This window comes from Glandiceps talaboti, chromosome 1 (genome assembly GCF_964340395.1).
Source record: "Glandiceps talaboti chromosome 1, keGlaTala1.1, whole genome shotgun sequence".
In the NCBI taxonomy this organism is placed as follows: domain Eukaryota; kingdom Metazoa; phylum Hemichordata; class Enteropneusta; family Spengelidae; genus Glandiceps; species Glandiceps talaboti.
The window spans coordinates 23,617,342-23,639,039 of NC_135549.1; the positions used below are offsets into that span (position 1 = coordinate 23,617,342).

Here is a 21,698-nt window from a genome sequence, read left to right on the forward strand (position 1 = left end):
CTCGTCATTTTGGCATTTAATTGATATTCGGTGGTCGATTTGTACAGTGGCGAATAATTGTTGGTGATTTGTTTATACAAATTTCGATATAATTTATGAAGTCCATTCGTTTCCTTTCGTGTACTAAGAAACTTTATAAGCAATTTCTTTTTAAAAAAGGTAAAAAATACACTGATAATTCGAATGCCTCCCAAATTCTCTTCGTATGTCAACATATGTATGTAATCCCCTTGTTGATTTTCTGTTAGTAGACATGTTTGAAGAGGAGATTCAGACTTGTACATCAATAATGTAAGGATTTCCTTCTACGATTTTGTCGTATATGTTGACAGTGAGACTATGCTTGCCGGTCTTCTGTGGTCTGTATCGAACGTCGTAAGTACCATCTCCTTTATCTTGAAGCCAAGATTCTACTTCCTGGTCATCCGGGTCCTTTATTTTCACGGCAATCGGTAATCCTGACACTTGAAGTGGCTTCCCATCCATACCCAGTGGAGTAACACATGATTTGCAGTCATTGCCCTTTTTGGCGAAACTTGTTACCACGCGACAGGCTAGCTTGTCAGCATAACCGGTAAACACTGTACTACTAACGATGTTGGTAGGTACGGATTTAGGACAGAAAAAGCGGGGAAATTCCTTGACAAGGGAGAGACGTTCCTTGGTTGGTTGTGCGGAGACTTTGTCAAGCTGTTGGCATATGTCATCCTTAGCTGCAAGGATTTCGATTTCACTGCTGTGTTGTAGAGCGTTATCTGTGAACTCCCATGTGCTGTCAGTCACGGCCAAATGGGTCTGGTAGTCTTCTTTTTCCTGTAGCAACGTCTGTTGAACTTTTGCTTTCTGTGTCTGGACATGTGATAATAATTTCTTTCTTCGATTTTCGAGGTCTTTTAAGTACGTAGCGTAGAATTGCTCGATTTGTTCTTTCTGCGAGTCACTATTTTCCTCGAGATCAACCAATTCTTTATCCAGGCCCTCAATTATTGAAGCTATCTTGTTGTGTCTTGTTTTCACATTTTCCAACTTCCCCTCTATTTTAGCTCTGTATTTTTCCACGGCTTTCTCGATTTCCACAGGCTCATGACCGTCCCCCTTTGCATGGTCAAGGAAAGCACACTGCAAGCAGATCGGTAGCTGGCATCGGTTGTTGTCACAGAACAGAGTCAGTTCCTGATTTCTATGGTTCCTTCCTTTGTTGCAATAATCTTTCTGACGAAAGATTGATTCTTCCATGGCTTCTGGAGTTTTGGATAACTCTGCAATGGTCTTCACTTGGTGTGGAGAAAGGCCACTTGTGTGTTTGTGAGCATCGTGGCAAAACTGGCATAAGAAGGCCCTGCAATCAGAGCAGAATGACACAGCTGCAGGATTTTCGCTGCGACGACAACTCTGGCATGGAATCGAAAGACCGTGTTTGACTTTCTTCTGGGTTTCGAAGAAGCTCTTCTGGTTCAAGACAATGAAGTTACTTGGGAAACCATCAGCTTTTGATTTAGGGGTTTTCGTCTTCTGCCTACATTCTGGGCAATCGAACTCTGGTTGTTCTTTTATGTAGTCGCCAAGGCAAGGTTTACAATATGTGTGAAGGCACGGCAGATATTTAGGTAACCTGTGACTATCATCGTATTGCTTTTCACATATCTTACAAGTCAAGAATCTTTCATCAAAATCTTCCTTATTTATCTGCACTGTGCTAATACCGGCCATGACGCCTGTATCTGAACCTGAAAGGTAAAAAAGACAGAAATCTTGCTGAAGTCTCAAGTTGATATTTAATGATCATTATTAAGTAGCCTGGACTAACTGCATTTGTAGTATTCATGGATTCGTTCCGACGTGTGTTTCAAATTTAAAAGACTGATGTATCATTTGTATGTAGTAAACAAATCCTGTAACAAGGGATGCTTTCAGATTACATCAATTTAGCATCTACATCTCCACGTCATAGAAAATGGAGCATCCCACTTTCGATAAGGGGGAATTGTTTAAATGATACTTTGAATATTTTCTGTCGCCCATCCTGGGCCCCAAAGGTAAAGCAATATTTGACTGAGGACATTTGGCACAACTTTTGAGCTTGGCACAATATTAAATAAAAACCCACATCATTACTACATACTGCCTCCCCGTTAACTCTTCCAAGTTTAATCCGATATCATAGTCTACATAGTCGTCTTGTTCTAATATCTAACAGAGATTGGGACCGGTGTGATCGTCTGCTTTGAAGGTTTGCGAGGCGCTAATTTGTGCGCATGGATGATAAAAAAATAAGCACTAGCTTTCTTCCTTGTATAATACTTTTTGTATAATACTTGTACACATGTCGCGTAGCAACTAACAATAATATGACGTCACTGTCCCATGACCTATACATGTTATCGACAAGTACGTACGCTTTGTTCCTTCCACCGTCCTAAAGCGAATGCCATTGTAGCTAGGTGCATTGCGTATAGCTATAGGTCACAAGCTGTAGTATATGTGCTAAGTAAGGTAGAGTCGTGATCACCTTGGAAAGGAAACACAATTAGACCAATTCTGTTCTGGAAAGACCTTCTGTACATTATTGTGGACGATATCCGTAAAGTATCTTTGCAAAAGCTTGTATATCTATATATCGAGCGCTCTATCTAGATCTGTCATACCAATAGGTTGCGATATGGTAAGCTGGTATTATGTACATACCTTAATACAGGTTAACGCGATGACTGAAGACTCCGTGTACACCTTTAATACAAGAATATTCACCAATAAACAACTACAGAACTTCCTTGTACTTTGAAAAACAGTATGGCGCAGTATTCGATTCAGTTGAGGTAGCTGTGACGTCATATCAGGTGACTCGACTCATTCGTTTCTACGAATTGGTGGTTGTATAGGTAGGTGGCGTGTGCATAAAATTCACATCTACGAGTTTTGACCCAGGCACAAACAAAGGAAGAGAGAACTTTGTATATACATGTCAGTGTGAAGGTTCCGAACATTTACTAACTTTTTTCGTCTTAATTAACCAATTCGTGGTATCTACAAGCTGTGGTATTTTATTGACAAATAAAATTCGTGTAAACGATATTGTATCAGCCAACGTCGATATGATCGTACAATCTAAGACTATAACCATGCCAGAGTGTACAAAACAACGTACGTGATTTGATAAACAGGTTATTTAGATCACCATGTTAAAAGTTATAATTTGATAATTTCATAATAAGCGGGAAATTACAGTGAACCAATTGTCAAAAGAAAATATGATATAATATTGATTGAAGAGTGGTAACAACAATTGATTGTTCAGTTATATGCAACTCAATATGGTTACACACTTGCACATCTTTCAAAGTATTTAATGTTCTCAATTTTGCCAAATAAATCTTGGTTGTTCAGTTAAGTCGATATTTACAGAGTACATCCGTTTACCTTTTGGTCAAGGAACCAGGAATTCTATTATGATACTATTGCCTTGCATTATACTAATGCAAATGGTTAACCTTTCAGTACTAAATCTGCAACAAAGATCTTTTTTATCAAGCAACTAAAGATATAGTCGCTTAAAATGGTTAAATCACTGATCATAAAGAGAGGTCACACCTGTACCTATTAATATCAGGTCAAATATATCTGTAGGTAGTCAGGTGATATGTTAAGATGCTTAATTTGCTTGTTTTGTCTCGATACCTTAACCAGATTTAAACTGAATGCCTCCCGTAAGGGAATCACTAATTATGGAAATAACTCATTAAACTAAAAAACTATGGTAACAGGCTTTGTTTTTTGGACAAGCTTGCTTTCTTAGGTTAATGTATGTAAGAGTGTATGATACTGCTTAATTACTGAATATCATTCATTATTCAAAATACTCATTAAAGGAAAAAGTTGTAGCAACAAACTTCATAGGACAGGTACGTATTATTATAATGTACGTATCATATTATACGAAATTTGAAGCTTGCATTTTTAAGATACAACCTAGTTACCTAAAATCATTAATTGTGCAAATTGTTCATTAAAACTAAGCTATATAAAAGATTTTATAGGACATATCCGCTTTGTTATGGTTAACATATGTACTAAATTGTATTGAAACTGAAGTATGCAGTCTTAAGATAAAACCTAATTACCTAAAATCATTAATTGTGCAAATTATTCATCAACACTGTAAGGTACATCAACTAACTTCATAGGACATACACAATTTGTTATGGTTAATGTATGTACTGAATTGTATTGTAATTGAAGTATGCAGTCGTAAGATATAGCCTAATTACCAAGAATCATTAATTATGCAAATTATTCATTAACAATGAAAGGTACACCAACAAGCTTTACAGGACATATGTGATTGTTATGGTTAACGTGTGTACTGAATTATATTGGAATTGAAGTATTTATTCTTAAGATATAGCCTAATTACCGAAAATCATTAATTATGCAAATTATTCATTAAAACTGTACGGTGCATCAACAAACTTGATAGGACATATATGTTCTCTTATGGTTAACGTATGTATTAAATTATGTTGAATTTGAAGTATGTATTCTTAAGATATAGCCTAATTACCAAAAATAATTAATTATGCAAATTATTCATTAACGCTGTAAGTTACATCAACGAATTTTATAGGACAAATGTATGTTGAACGAATATACTAAATTATATTGAAATTAAAGTATGCAGTCTTAAGATATTGCATAATTAGTTGATTTCACTAATATGCAAATTTCTCTAATTAAACATTAACAGATCTGGCTCAAAACCTAATCAGGTCTTGCTATTACCCTAAAGATTACATATCCCAAATTTCATTACAATTGAGCCAGCCGATTTTTAGAAAATGATGACACAGACAGACAGACAGACTGACAGACAGACAGACAGACAGACAGACAGGCGGACAGACACAGACACACCTTCCCCTTTTAATACCTCCCGTACCCTTACGGGAATTAAAAATTGATAGTTCTAACTAAATATTGATATTGAGGCACACGCTAGGTGATGCACTGTGAGTCACAGCGATTGCCATGGATTATTTAATGTATATATGTATGAAAGTGTTGTGGTCGATGGCGGACAAATGTTAGCGTGTGTACGGATAAGTCTTCAAACGCAAAAGATTAGTGATCCTCTCGAAAGGCATTTTAGTTTAATTTACAATACCTCTTTACAAGTCTCTCCACGTTGAAAACTATATGTCTTTTGATAACATGTGTATAAAATTATAATACATAGAAAAGGTGTTGAAATGGCAGCCTGTTACATAATATCAACAAATGGATTGTTTTTCTACATACGGCCCCTATGTATCAGATGATGGGTCGTATCTGTAATAAAGGAATAAGGGAACTTGATAAATTGCTTCACTATGACATCTCGTTTGAAGCAAATGGTCACTGCTTTATTTGTTGCAGTTCTTTTTTTGATTATTGTTATAGAATGTAAGACTGGCATCAATACCATGAGTACGGTTGCGATATTGATGAAACCATTTACTGATCGAGTAATGACCGAGGGTAAACATGAAGACCGCACAGAAGAACTGTTAGTGATACACAATACGACGGGCACCTCAGAGGAGGGAAGCAATATTGATGCTGGACAGACACCTGGAAAATCAACGGGTGAGGTGTCAGAACTGAGAAATATATATAACTGACTCTGTAGAACGTACAAAGGTTTGTTTTTCTATTTATCCAGCAACTCAATTTAATGTGTATACAATATGTTTTAATTTGGCTGTAAAAAATGAACGTATTTTATAACGTGTATCGTGTATTACTTAATTCAAAGAAAATATTAATAGAGATAATTTTTTATTTTTTATTTTACAAAATGTCCCTTACAGGCAATTACCTTACACATACCAAATAGATTGTATTAAACATATAGATCAAATCTGCACGTGAAGAATTTGGAATCAAAACAAAGACACCAGTACGTAAAATGTTACATGACTTATTTTATTGACGTCAGTTGAGTAACATTGAAGCACAGACGTAAAACTATATATATAATGTGATAAAAATGGGTAAATCGACTTGGAAGCTGCACTAACTGCAAATGAGATATTTTTTCATCAAGTAACCAAAGATATATTCATTAATCAGATGCAAACTTAATGCCTCTTGTAAGCTTAATGAATTTTCACTTATCATTTAATAAATGTTCTTTTGGCCTCCATTGTTGATATACTGCACAATGTCAGAATAGATTGACAATGGTACGCAAAAAACGTCAATTCAGTCTTAGAATTTTTTTTATGATTCTCAACAACATCAAACTATTTCTGAATTAAAAAATTGTCAAAACTATGGCAGCCTATCCAATTGGTGTTAATACCAAATCACCAGATGCCACGTCCTCAGTTGCGCGCATATATGGTGTGCGCCACCTCGACGAGATGGTTGCGTATGCAGTGGCACTGTTTCCAAAAAGAGAAGATGTTACACCATATAACATCTTCTCTCAGCACTGGTACTTAACAGAAATTAAAATAACAGAACCCAACATACATAATATACATACATACATACATACATATACAGGTGTTTACCTAATATGTCTTGCCTATAAATACCTTGATAAAGAATTTTTATTCGAACTGTTTCCCAATTACCTTATGCATTTCTTAATACATTCATTCATACATACATACATACATACATACATACATACATACATACATACATACATACATAAATAAATAAATAAATACAGAGACAGCAGACACACAGACAGACAGACAGACAGACATACATACATACATACATACATACATACATACATGATTCTGGGAAGTGCATGGTCAAAGAAGAAAACTCTCCCAAACTGATGAGGAAAAAGACATAGGGGTAACCATTGACTCACAACTTGAACATGACAAGCATATTAATGAAAAGGTGAACATTGCATGCCATTCTACAAGTCAAGTCAGACGTCATTTAGACTATGCTTGTCCTGTTTGGAGTCCTTATAAACAGAAACACATCGAAAATATAGAGAATGTGCAGCGCAGTTTTAAAGATGTGCCCTTATCCAGAGAGATCGAAGCAACTACAATTACCAATGCTTGCATTTAGGAGAATATGAGGAGATATGATAGCATTTAGGAGATTATGAGGAGATATGATAGAACACAGTCTCTATATGATAGATACTAGAGGGACTGTGGATATAAGTATACAGAATTCTTAATGTGAGGTACGATCCAGAAGTCTCATCATTTCTAAAATTGAAGTCAGACTATGTCAAGAACTTAACTGGACTAACAGGCCATGGCAAACAGCTGTTTCAACAATATGTCGTCATTAGCTGCAAGGATTTCGATTTCACTGCTGTGTTGTCGAGCATTATCTGTGAACTCCCTGCACAACCTCACTGTCAATCTGACCCTCTTTACAATTCCATGGAATTCTGGACAAAGCATCTGCATCTATATGAAGTTCAAATGGTAAGGAGTAATCAGCGAAGGCCAATATTGGAGCAGACATGAGGGCTTCCCTGAGTATGTCAAAAGATTTCTGTTCTTTTTCTCCCCACTTTATTTTAACAAACTTCCCAGATTTATTTCGAGTCTGTTGACCATGTAATAAATCATTAAGGGGCTTGGCGATAGTACTAAAACCTTGGATATACCGCCTGTAAAATCCTGCAAAACCAAGAAATTGCATTAACTCCTTCACATTACTAGGGGCTGGCCAATTTCTTAGCGCTGATACCTTGCCTGGGTCAGTTTCAATACCACTAGCAGAAACAATATGTCCAAGATATTTCACCTTACGTCGAAACAGAGAACATTTTGATGGTTTTAATTTCAAGCCATAAGTAGACAACCGTTCAAACACCCTCTGAAGTCTTTCAAGATGATCATCAAATGTCTTTGAATAAACCAGAACATCATCTATAAAAATACAACATTCACGGAAAGTTAGCTCACCAAAACTCTTTTCCATGAGACGTTGGAAAGTAGCTGGCGCATTAGTCAACCCCATAGGCATTCGGTTAAACTCATAATGACCTAGGTTACCAAAAGTGAACGCAGTTTTCTGCTTGTCTGACTCCTCCATATCCACTTGGTAAAACCCTGACCTGAGATCTAAAGATGAAAACCAACTAGAACCACTAAGATTATCAAGTGTATCATCTATTCTAGGTAAGGCGTAGGCATCTTTCACAGTTTTAGCATTTAATTTTCTATAGTCTATACACATCCGGATTTTTCCATCTGGTTTTTTGACACATACAATATTAGAAGACCATGGACTAGTCGACTCACTTATTACACCTGACGCCTGCATGTCCCTCAAATATTGACTCAACTCGTCATACATTCCAGGAGGTATTCGCCTATATCTATCTTTGAAGGGAGTTTCATCAGTTAACTTTATCTTATGGGTTATCAGATTACTATGTCCCAAATCCATTTCATCCTTAGAAAACACTTTTTGCCATTTTCCAATAAGATTTAAGGCATTTTCTTTCTGATCTACAGTTAGCGCCGACTCTGTATTTGTATCTAGACTAAGATCTTTAATTAACCACTCAGGTGCATTGTTACTATTCCCATGTTTATCTATATCAATGTTGTCGTATGGATCGAGAGACTTGGATATGCAAGATGCTTGATTGACATTGCATAAAGTACTTCTAGGTGGAATTGTGACAGACCTTTGACCAATATTAGTAATTGTCACTGGTATTCTACTGGATTTTCCACTTGACCCTAATTTAATTACAGCTGGGGTAACTAGTAAATTCCCAGGTAAAGGATTCAATTCCTCGGGCTCTATCAAAACATCTTGACCAAATGTTTTAGAGTCCACTCTACAAAACCCATGTACAATTATTCTTTGATTTGGTCCTACTTTCACAGGGCTTGTATTACGTACTGCTATAGCTCTCCCCTCTATCATTTGTCTTTGCTGTATGGTCTTATATGTTAGTCCTAGTGCATTAGACAAATTACTACATTCGCCTTTCCTACTACAATCTGGTGCATCTAAGTAATACCTTAGTATATTTGTGCCAACAACAACTGGTACTTGATGGTTATAGTCAGTATCCGCAACAACTAACAGCAAAACAGTCTCGGAACTTTCCACACCAGAACTACCAGGTAATACAATATCTACTTCGATGTAACCTAAATAAGGGACTGTATAGCCACCAGCACCTTGGACCCTAATGAACTCATCTAGTTTTTGAATCGGTTTTTTAAGAACTTCATTATTGAAAGATTCAGCTACTGTTGAAACCATCGAACCCGTGTCAATCAGAGCTAAGCAACATGACCCATCAACACTAATATTACACTCATTAGCATCTCCTACTAAAGACTCTACAACTCTTGAGGAACCATTTATTTGCCGGCCGAGTTCACGTCCCTCTTTATGACTGGCCGTTTCTCGTTTAAATGACATTGAGTTTGTTTATGTCCTATTTGACCACATGCATAGCATTTACCTGAAAATTTATAATCTGTTTTTCTAGGTTGAGTTTGCTGAGAATGGCTACTTCTTTGTTCTATTTGCTCTACTTTCTTTGACAATTGTTGAAGCTCCCTGGTCATATCTTCCAACTTAGCTAGTATATTTTTCTCAATTACTACTTCCTGATGAATTTGTGGAGAAATGTCTTGGTTACCCTCTAGCATCCTAGCTGCCATTAACAACCCATTATAGTTTTCACCAGCATCATATTTATGTCTAATGGCAACCTTAATCTGATCCTGACTTAATCCTGAAAAGAATTTCGTTCTCAACATTGTGTCTATAGTATCTCTGGTCATTGGTTGTCTAGGTCTTAGTTCCTCCAATAAACCCTCTATACGACATGCCCATTCTGCTACCCTTTCATTCCTTTTCTGACGAGCAGTATAAAACCTTTCAAGAATCGCTTCTGGAGGCAATACCTTTCCAAAAACCATATCCATTTTATCTATTAAACCTGTCAGTGTTACATCTTCACCCATATGAAGTAAAACCTCAGCAGCTACCCCTCTCAATGACTTACGAACACCCTGCATAATGATAGCCTGAGGGAATACATTATCTCTCAATAAACCTCATACTTCATATCGCCACATTTCATATGTCACATCACCCTTTCCTGAAAATGTTACAATTCTAGGGAATTCAACAGAACGCACAGTAGTAGCAGTCTGTGGAGTAGATTGTAGTGACGAAGCTATAGGGGCTTGTATTGGAGAAAACATAGGCTGTGAAGATGGTTGAGTTACAATTGGAGAAGAAATGGATGGGGAAGTAGTTTGGGTAGTTATTTTGCCAAGTTCTGTATGTTTTGATGATGTATCTACTGAAGGTGTTGGCAGTAATGCCCTAGCAACTGCTTGTTTATCTTCTAATGGTAATGATATTAGCATATCTATAATACTGTTAATTCCTATCCTTGTGGCAGTATCAGTGACGGACTTAGTATCTTTGGGTGGTGTCACTAAGGTACCTAGTTTGTGTTCAACACCCTGTATTAATCTACCTAACTCTAATCCACGTGCTATGGTAACTCGTGATACTTTCAGTTTAGAATCTTCAAAAATTCTTTTGTGTACTTTTTCCGAAGCAGCTACAGCTGAATCGTGACTACTTAATAACACAAAGGCAGCATTATCATCAGTATCTGACAAATAAATATTTTCGATATCTATTACGCCCAATTTTGTGTTCAAAAACTCTAGCAATGTTTCTATTGTACATTGTGGAGGTAAATGTTGGACAAAAATACTTCGATTATGAAAATCTTCACTTGATGATGCCATTGTTTTCAGCCTAAAAGCAGCTTTAGTACATGTATTGATATTTTGGTAATTCAAAATTAAAACAAAACACAACAAAAATACACAAAAAATGCCTGCACTCGAATATTTCGCACTCATGGAAGAGGTACTGAACTACATACACCAGATGTAAAAGCTGGGAAAAATCAAACAATGGATACGCAAGTACTTGAAAACGTTCACTAAACTTCAGAAAATTTGCGAAAATTACGTTTCTATATAGCCCAGTTTTACAAGCACGGGAACAAAGCTCTAAACAAAAATTCAGAAAATCTCTAGTAATAATATCGAAACCTTATACTGAAGCATATAAATCCCTGAAAACTGTTCTATTGTTCAATGATATATGATGTTGGACAAATTCAAGTTGATTTGCAAGTCATAAGAAACTTTTGCATGGCTAACGTTTACGGAGAAACACTTGAAAATTATCCTGCACAAATGAAAAGATAAATTGCAACTGCACATACATCGAAACAAAACTTCTATACAATACAAATGAAATTGCGTAAATTTCTTTTGGACTTACGTTATTGATATTCGGTAGCGGCGAACACGGTTACTGAAAAGAAAACTGTTCATTGGCAATTGAAACACCAAGTCCACTTATTTTGAGTCAACTTTCAGATATAATTCAGTTCATAAAGTGCACACAGTTTCACGCTTGCTTCCAGGTTGGATACAAGTATTGAATTCACAGCACTTACGGTCAAATACTGCAACTGTTCTTGAACTGCTCACACTTTCAATCCAAGTTACCAGTGATGAACGCAGACACCATACTACGCTGACCCTTGTCGCTAGTTCAGTTCACAAGTCGTTCACCACTCAAACACTCTGCAGAGATTTCCGTCTTGGATTGAAGGCATTGACGACGTGGCACTTTCTCCGATTCGGGTTGAACTTCACCACACAAGATATAGTGGACAAGGAATTGCCATCCTGCCGACTACGCCATTTGTCACGGTTGCCGCCTCACACTCCAAATATCATACCAGTTGATGCAGTTAACTCAAAATAAACTTTATTACAACGTACACACATTACGGAAAGGACAGGAGCTGAAGTACAAAGTGAAAGAGGTAGGTTGTTGCCTTGCTGGCTACACAAAAAATGAATGTCACAAAAGGAAAAAGAGAATATAACTAACCTGAAGTACAAAGTGAAAGAGGTAGGTTGTTGCCTTGCTGGCTACACAAAAAATGAATGTACCGGTGACCTGTGTGTTGGGCTTTTTATACCTGACACGGTACACCTGTCTAAAACTATTTGACTACTAGTATCTAATGAAATTCATGAAGGTAAAGAAATTTACATAAGTACAAGGACAGAAAGTTACATAACTAAAACAAAACCTAACACTGAATAACAAAATTGTAACTGTGACATAATTTTCTTATATAACGCATTCCATATAACTATCACAGTGCGCTTTACAAAGCACAGAACAACGAGTACAAAAACAGACTCAAGCGAAAGTCTTATTGAAGAAATAGGTCACTCTTAAGACCTAATTTAAATGCCTGGAATGTAGCGACATTCTGCAGATATGATGGCAGAGCATTTGACATGGAGCACGTGGTTTGAGGACAGTTTTGATTTTCATGGGAGCATGTTCATCTATAAGCGAGCTGAGTAAAAGATTGTAATTTGTAACATTGTCACTGGGAAGGCATTCTGATCGACTGTTGGGGGCTGGGAGAAGGACAATCACAAGTTGTGTTGAAGTTCATCCATATTGATAGTGTTGAGTTTCCTTGATTTGCGAGTGATTTTAGATGTAGATGGACGAGAGACAAAAGTGATAAAATGTAAAGATGCATGATCGGAAGGTAGAAGCCAGTCATTGGTGATTTGAGATATGCAACGATCAGGAACCCTTGTGATGATGAGATCTAAGTATGACCCTTGTCATGCGTTGGTACTTTGACATGCTGCTCTAATCCGAGTAGATGTAGCATTTCAATGAACTTAGAAGCATCATGATCGCCAGAGTCGTCGACGTGGATGTTGAAGTCGCCTACTGAGATGACCCTTCGTATGAATGATGTCTTCCATAAAGGATGAAAACTCCTTAAGGAAATCGGACACAGTCCACTTCGATCCGCGCCATGAATAAGGGGGGGGGGGGGGGCTGTAAATGACAATTAGGTGATTCACTGCAGATGACTGATGAACATTAGCATCCAGTAATTCAAATGTTCTAAAGTCAGAAGTCTTATTCAACTTTAGTTTCACATTAGATTTTACAATGACTGCAGTCCCACCACCTTTACGACGCGCCCGTGGTATTTGGTAGATATCATACCCGCTAAGTGTAGAGGTAAAGCGGCCTTTTACTGTGTCATCAACTGCGCTAAACCATGTCTCAGTTACAATAAAGAGATCGCAATGATTTTGCAAAACAGCATCGGCGACAAGATCGAGGGAGCTTATTGTCAATGGACCGAGCGTTCCATAATGTACAGGAAAGTGTACGCTTTGAAGAGGACTTTGAAACTCTATTCGCCTTGATGAGATTCGACCTGTTGACTGAGTGAGCCGACCGACGATGACTGAGAGCACTCTCAGATGTTTTGTTGCGAGTCGATTGACTATTTACATGGTTGATGATCGGCTGTTGAAGGGGTGAGATAACCTGGATTAGAGTGATTATTGGGAGTTGACTTCAGTTTATGTGAGCCACCCCTTACTCCTCTGTGGGTTGGAGATCTGGATTGTATTTCCAGTGTTTTGATCGTGAATCAAACATCTTCAGTGCATTTGAGTTTGGCATAACTTTTGTTCAGATGTAATAATTCATGTGTGTTGTAGATTATTGGTTGAGGATAATGGTCAAGATGCATGTAGATGAAACACAATACAGGCAGCAGAAAACTAATAGATGACATGAGTCTATGGATGTCAAGGTGTTGATAATGAGTCAGTATTTACAGGTGGCTGACTGCTGAGTGAGATGGCAAGTAGTTGGAATGTAGCAAATGTTCAGCAATGGACTTCAGTCCCAAAACTAGTAACATGAGGGAAGAAATACCGTAAACGTTCTGTGGAGCTCGCCAATATAGTTGATTCAGTATAACCAGTGTAGTCACAGAACGTTCACAAGTCTTTATGACGTAGAAATAAACCCATAAAAGGCAGTAGTTGCACAGAATTGATGGTTTTTAGGAGAGCTGATGTGAGGGCAGCCGGTTAGGCGCACACCTGTAGTAATCAATATATATGAAGACACGGCAGATATTTAGGTAACCTGTGACTATCAACGTATATTACTTTTCACATATTTTACAAGTCAAGAATCTTTCATCAAAGTTTTTCTTATTTATCTGAGTGAAAACAGTGACATTATTGCTCTTACTGAGACTTGGATGAAAGATGATGGAAATGATCACATAATCAAAGAATGCACTCCAAGTGGATATTCATTTCAACATTCACCTAGATGCACATCTGGTGGTGGGATTGCCCTCATCTACAAGTCTAATATGAAACTGTGTTCATGGAAACCACTGAAATCTATTATGTCATTTGAAGCAACTGAAGCCACTTTGAAACATCAAGGTGTAGCTTTAAAGCTTGTTATAGTATATCGACCCCCACCCAGCGTCAAGAATAAATTCACAGTACAGCAATTCCTACATGAATTTCAATCAATCCTCGAGAAATATGCTTCATATACTGGTAAACTCTGTATCGTTGGGGACTTTAACATACATTTTGATAATCTCTCGAATCCAACTACCAAGAAGTTCATCGAGGTCATTGACTCATGTGACCTTATACAATGGGTTAAGGAACCTACACATGCGCATGGCCATATCCTGGATTTAATCATCTCAAACTCAGATGTCATTAGCTCAACATCAGTAGATTGTCAGTCTCTCTCAGACCACAGTCCTGTCCTTGCCAGATTAAACATTAAAAAACCACCCCTTGAGAGACGTGAAATTGTCTATCGCTGTATCTCCTCCATCCAAATAAGTGATTTCTCCAATGATATTATTGCTACTCCAAGTTTGCATGTACCTGTCACAAATTTACACTCTGCCCTAAGTACTTACAACTCAGCGTTAAATGGTATTCTCGATAAGTATGCACCCATAAGGAAACGCATTATTTCTGTACGTCCAAATACAAACTGGTATACTCCTGAAGTAGATCAAGCCAAAAAGCTTCGGAGATCAGCTGAGGGAAAGTGGAGGTCAACAAAATTAGAGATTCATAAGCAGATTTTCAAGGAGAAATGTCACATTTACAACAAATTAATTCGTCAAGCTAAATGCCACTACTATGTCAACATAATTGAGGAAAATGCCAATGATCAAAGGTCACTCTTCAAAACTGTTTCAATACTGTTTCACAAGTCAACTCCACTGCCAAGCCATAACTCGATTCCAGAACTTGCTGAAAGATTCAATCGATACTTCATTACCAAGATAGAAGATATACGTCATAGAATTGATTCCAGTACTATACCTACTCAGCTCACAGATTATAAAGTCCATACCACAACAACGTTGTCAGCATTTATGCCATCAACTACTCAACATATTCGTAAAGTCACCATTGATATGCCTTCAAAGTCGTGTTGTCTTGACCCTCTTCCAACTTCATTATTGAAAGATTGCATTGACCCACTGCTTCCATTCATAACGATGTTTGTCAACAGCTCTGTCGAAAATTGCATAATACCAGATGCGCTCAAGGCTGCAATTGTCACCCCGATACTCAAGACACCATCCTTAGACTGCAACATATTAAAGAACTATCGACCGGTTTCTAATTTGCCATTTCTCTCTAAAGTCCTTGAGAAGATAGTGGCGACTCAAGTAAACAACCATCTTATGACCAACAATCTTCTCGAACCACTCCAGTTTGCATATAGAAAGTATCACAGTACAGTGACTGCCCTGCTTAAGATTCATGATGACATTTGTTTATCAATCGATTCTGGTAAATATGTCCTCCTTATCTTATTGGATCTTTCAGCTGCTTTTGATACCATCGACCACAACATATTACTGAACAGACTGTCTAATCTTGGCATCACTGGTATGGCTTTAAAGGTGATTCAAAATGCTCACATTCACTATCGCTAATTTGCTAGACGACATGTTTGTGAAATGCATTCTGGTTTTAAAACTTTTCAAAAGCGTCTGCAAACACCTTAAAATGACCCTTTTTCAGTCACTTCCCTTCAGATTTACTTCGAGAGTTTTCGGGTATTTCCGGTCCCACCTAGACCACGGGATTTTATGACGTCATAAAGAGACATGGATAGCACGTAGCCTATGGCGAGCGTAGTCACTAGGTGAACAAAACTCAACAGCATTGTGAAAAAATTCATTGCTAGTGGTTGTAACAGACATCAGTAAACAAAAACTACACTATACATGTCTTATTAACCAACATTTACCGATATTTACTCACACTTTCTGACTAATTGGCAGTGTCTGTGGGTATAAATGCTAAAATATGATCTCCCCATATTATGGCAAAATAAATCAAAACGGCTAGACTACAGTGTAGATATACATAAACACTTGTAATGTCGCTCGCGTGTTTCAATTTATTTATCTGATTTTTTTAATTATTTGCCGAGGAGAAGCATTACAATATCTTCGACAGGCATGGCGTCGACAGCATATTATAGCCCACTATACTCGACTATACTCACTGATGTCGCCTTTTGAACGGCGCATTTAGCAACAAAGTAAACATATTTATCTTGAATAAATATACTAGCTATTAGATTGCCATATCATCAGCAATAAAATTGTAAAGAATTGAGGAAATTTCGTGAGTTTAGTGTTGTCATTTACATGACTTTAGCAACTCGTCTGGAAGAAAACTTGTATGGTTTCCCTTGTTGCGATATCACTTAATTTAATGCAACAAGCCTATTTAATATTCATTAGAAGAATTCTGTAACGAATCATGGTATTCGAAGTGTACAGTTTAGGAAACCAACAAATCAAATATCGCGATGTGCTCATCATGATATCAAATAAGATTGGACAATATTGACGTCGGCAATCAAGGTCGTGACCCCAGCACATGGTTATGAAAGAAAGCCTGCAACTAGATACTTGGCTAGCCACGTCCGGTCCCGTTTCTCAGGGTTTGTTTTAGAGACGTTATTTCTGTACGACTTGAAGAATTTTACAATATATCTGATTGATAAATATGGATTACATCAACACGTGGATAAATTTAACCCGAAACGAATGCGCGCTGTGCTCTCCCGATTCCATACGTACATTGTACATACACTGCTTCAGCTTTGATCGGCGGCCTAGTATGAGCTTACTGCCGCGGCCGCGGTGACTGCACAAAACTTGACAACACTACCCCTCTACCGATATATAATAATCACCTGTATACCGTGATAAAAACAATAATTCGAGTCCCCAACAAGTCGATGAGACCTACTTCTGTTCTGTCCGATCCGAATGCGAGTTTCTTAGGTTTTATATGGGTTTCAGAGTATTACGCCCTAGACAATAATAGATGTAAACTTGTGTTCACAAGCCAAACATGTGGCAATACAAGACCACAACGAAAACTGTGAAAAATTTGCAGGTCAGTCTCATTTTATATATGGACAACAAAATTAGGTCGGTCACAGTTCCATTTACATGTACATGATGCAATGACTCGGAGCGTACTTCCATATGCTCGGAGCAAATCGAATCAATTAGTGTATTATGGGACCAACAAATATATTGTGGCACATGTCCCGATACGCCTTCTTGAAGTTTCCCATTGGTATTCTAATAGCTAGTATATTTATTCGAGATGAAATATGTTTACTTTGTTGTTAAATGCACTGTTCAAAAGGCGACGCGAGTACGATTGGGCTAAAATATGCCGTCCTTGGCCCGGGGATGCCGTCAAACGTCACCACGGTATCGTAATGCTTCTTGTCGGCAAATAATAAAAAATCAGATAAATAAAAGTCAATGAGTGTGAAACACGCGACATTACAAGTGTTTATATATATCTAGTCTAGCCGTTTTTTATTTATTTTGCCATAATATGGGGAGATCATATTTTAGCATTTATACCAACAGACACTGCCAATTAGTCAGAAAGTGTGAGTAAATATCGGTAAATGTTGGTTAATAAGACATGTATAGTGTAGTTTTTGTTTACTGATGTCTGTTACAACCACTAGCAATGTATTTTTTCACAATGCTGTTGAGTTTTGTTCACCTAGTGACTACGCTCGCCATAGGCTACGTGCTAACAATGTCTCTTTATGACGTCATAAAATCCCGTGGTCTAGGTGGGACCGGAAATACCCGAAAACTCTCGAAGTAAATCCGAAGGGAAGTGACTGAAAAAGGGTTATTTTAAGGTGTTTGCAGACGCTTTTGAAAAGTTTTAAAACCAGAATGCATTTCACAAACATGTCGTCTAGCAAATTAGCGATAGTGAATGTGAGCATTTTGAATCACCTTTAAAGTGGTTTGAGGTCTATCTCCAACAGCGTTACCAGTCAGTTAAAATTGGAAATACCCACAGTAAACCATCACACCTTGCCTGTGGGGTACCACAAGGATCAGTGGGGCCCTCTTTTGTTTACAATATACATCTCTCCACTGGGCAAACTCATTCGCAAGCATAACCTGCAGTTTCATCAATACGCTGATGATAACAATGTATACCTCGCCTTTTCATATCCAGATGCTTCTACAGCCATTTACTCTACAGAAACCTGCATCAGTGACATAAATCTATGGATTACAGAAAACAAGTTACAGCTAAATGACTCAAAAACAGAGATTCTCCTTATTAGCTCCAAATTCAACACATTGCCTGATCCAGTAGACCATCTTAAAATTGGATCAGCATCTGTACCTGTTGTGAAGACAGCACGGAATATCGGAGTTACTTTCGACAACACACATATACTGACATACCATATCAAGAATACATGCAATTCCATTTATAACCATCTCCGTCGAATTGGATCAATTAGAAAATACATTACAAACAAAGCCTGTCAAACACTTATCAATGCTATCTTGTCAGCCAAGCTGGATTATGGAAATGCACTCCTCTATGGTCTCCCTGATAATTCTATTGCTCTGCTTCAACGTACTCAGAACACTGCTGCCAGAATAGTCACTCGGTCAAAGAAATTCACTCATATCACACCAACTCTCCGTGACCTACATTGGTTGCCTGTCCACTTCAGGATTGAATTTAAGATCCTTCTCCTGATTTACAAAGCTCAAAACAATAAATATAAACCAAAACGCTCCCTTCGATCAGCTATAAAAAGTCTGTTAGTCCAGCGTACATTTAACAACAAAACCTATGGCGGTCGCGCCTTTACAATCTGTGCTTCAAAGCTTTGGAATGACCTACCACAGGATATACGCCAGTCCACAAGCCTGGAAATCTTCAAAAAACGACTGAAACATCACATGTTTATGCGAGCATTCTGTGTAAATTGAACACCATCTAGCGCCTTTGAACAATTTGACTTTTTTTGAATTTGGCGCTATATAAATGTTTATGATGATGATGATGATGATGATGATGGTGATCTGCAGTGTGCTGATACCGGCCTTGACGCTTGTACCTGCTGAACCTGAAAGATAACAACGAAACAACTCTTGCCGAAGTCTCAAATTGATATTTAATGATTATTATTAAAGTAGCCTGGACCAACTACATTTGTAGTATTCATGGATTCCGTTTGACGTGTGTTTCAAATTGAAAAGAAGTACCATTTGTATGTAGCAAATTTAGTCGAGGGAGCTGTGACGTCATATCAGGTGACTCGACTCATTTGGTTTCTACGAATTGGTAGTTGTATAGGTTGGTGGCGTGCGCATAAATTTCGAACATCTACGAGTTTTGACCTAGTCATATAAGCCTAAACAAAGGAAATGAGAACTTTATATAATGCCAGTGTGAAGTTTCCGAATGTTTACTAACTTTTTTCGTAATTAACCAATTCGTGGTATTTGCAAGCTGTGGTATTTTATTGACAAATAGAATCCGTGGAAACGATATTGTATCAACCTCCGTCAATACGATCGTGCAATCTAACCACGTCAGAGTGTACAAAACAACGTAGGTGACTTGATAAACAAGTTATTTAGACCACTTAGTTAAAGTTATAATTTGATAATTTCATATTGGGCGTAAAAAATGTGTGGTTCCTGTTACATTCAATTTTAAAATAGGTGGAGTTGGTAGATTTGTTGTTTTATTTTATTATATTTTTTTTTATGTATGAGTGTCTAGTTCAGATTTTCCATTGTTTTCCAAATGGTCTCTGTGTTATTTATTTCTTCCTATCAGATGTACTGTCAATACAGATTGGAGGAATAGTTTTATATTATCTTTTGAAGCTGATGTCAGTTTCGCACCCAGTATTTCTTGCGAGACTTCATGATTTTCGCGATTTTGTTATTATTTTCTCGAATACGTAAAAAAAATAAAAATAAAATATGATATAATATTGATTGAAGAGTTTTAATAACAATCGATTCTTCTGTTATATGCAGCTAAATATAATATGATGAGTACATACTTCCACATCGATCAAGCAAATTACTCAGTTTTCTCAATATTACCAAGTTCAACTTGGTTATTCAGTTTAAGTCCATATTTTCAGACTTCATCAGTTTACTTTTTGGTCAACGAACCAGGAATTGTATTTTGTTACATGATATTAAGGGAAGCGGCTAACACTTCAGTACTAAATCAGCAACAGGGACCCTTTTTTACAACAACTAAATATATATTCGCATAAAATGGCTATTTGCTTAAAATGACTAAATTAGTAATCACAAACAGATATCACACCTGTACCTGTTAATATCAGGTCAAATATAATTGTAGGTAGTAAGGTGATATGTTAAGATGCTTAACAAAATTTAATCTGGCTCCATATATATGTTGGTTTTGTTTTGCCTCGATACCTTTAGAATTGGTAGTGCTAATTAAATATTCATATTGAGGCACAACCTAGGTGATACAACGTTAGTCAAAGCGATCGCCATGGATTATTTCACGGCTATCTCATCAATTATTACGAATGATGTGCACTTCAAAGTGTTCTGGTCGATGGAGGACTGATGTTAGCGTCTGTCGATGTCCGGCTAAGTCTTCAAACACAGAAGATTAGTGACCCTCACGAAAGGCATTTTAGTTTAATTTACAATTATACCTCTTTACAAGTCTCTCCACATTGAAAGATATGTGTTTTTGATAACATGTATATATTATTATAATACATACAAAAGGTGCTGAAATGGCAGCCTGTAACATAATATCAACAAATGGATTGTTTTTCTACATACGGCACCGATGTATCAGATGGTGGATCGTGTCTGTAGTAAGGGAGTAAGGGAACTCGATAAGGTGCTCCACTATGACGTCTCGTTTGAAGCAAATACTCACTGCTCTATTTGTTGCAGTTCTTTTCTCGGTTATTGTTCTAGAATGGACGACTGGAACGACTGGAAGCAATACCATGAGTAGATTTAAGTCATTATTGACACCACTTACTGATCGGGTGTTGACCGAGGGTAGACATGAAGACCGCACAGAACTATTGGTGCAACACTATACAACGGGCACCTCAGAGGAGGAAAGCAATACTGATGGTGGACAGAAACCTGGTAAATCAACGAGTGAGGTATCAGAACTGAGAAATATAACTGATGCTGTCGAACGTGGAAAGGTTTTTTTTTTTCTGTTTATCCAGCAACCCAATTTAATGTGTATACAATATGTTTTAATTTGGCTGTAAAGAAGGAACGTATTTTATAACGTGTATCCTATATTACTAAATAAAAAAAATATTAATAATATATCTCATCTATACCATATAGTTTGTATTACAAAACAAAAATAACACGATATCTACTTTATGTTTTTCGT

At 37.3% G+C, this 21,698-nt stretch overlaps 1 protein-coding gene across 1 annotated transcript in view; it reads right to left on the reverse strand.

Moving 5' to 3' along the window:
* Positions 1-2,817, reverse strand: part of LOC144436328 (E3 ubiquitin-protein ligase TRIM71-like) — a 3,837-nt gene extending 1,020 nt beyond the window's left edge. The window contains exons 1-2 of the mRNA XM_078125099.1: positions 2,686-2,817; positions 1-1,727 (exon numbers count right to left, since the gene is read on the reverse strand). The exon at positions 1-1,727 is cut by the window's left edge and continues 1,020 nt beyond it. Coding sequence (XP_077981225.1) covers positions 271-1,710 — 1,440 coding nt within the window. The 5' untranslated portion in view covers positions 1,711-1,727; positions 2,686-2,817 and the 3' untranslated portion in view covers positions 1-270. The remainder of the gene's footprint in view (positions 1,728-2,685) is intronic.
* Between the last annotated feature and the right edge of the window lie 18,881 nt (positions 2,818-21,698).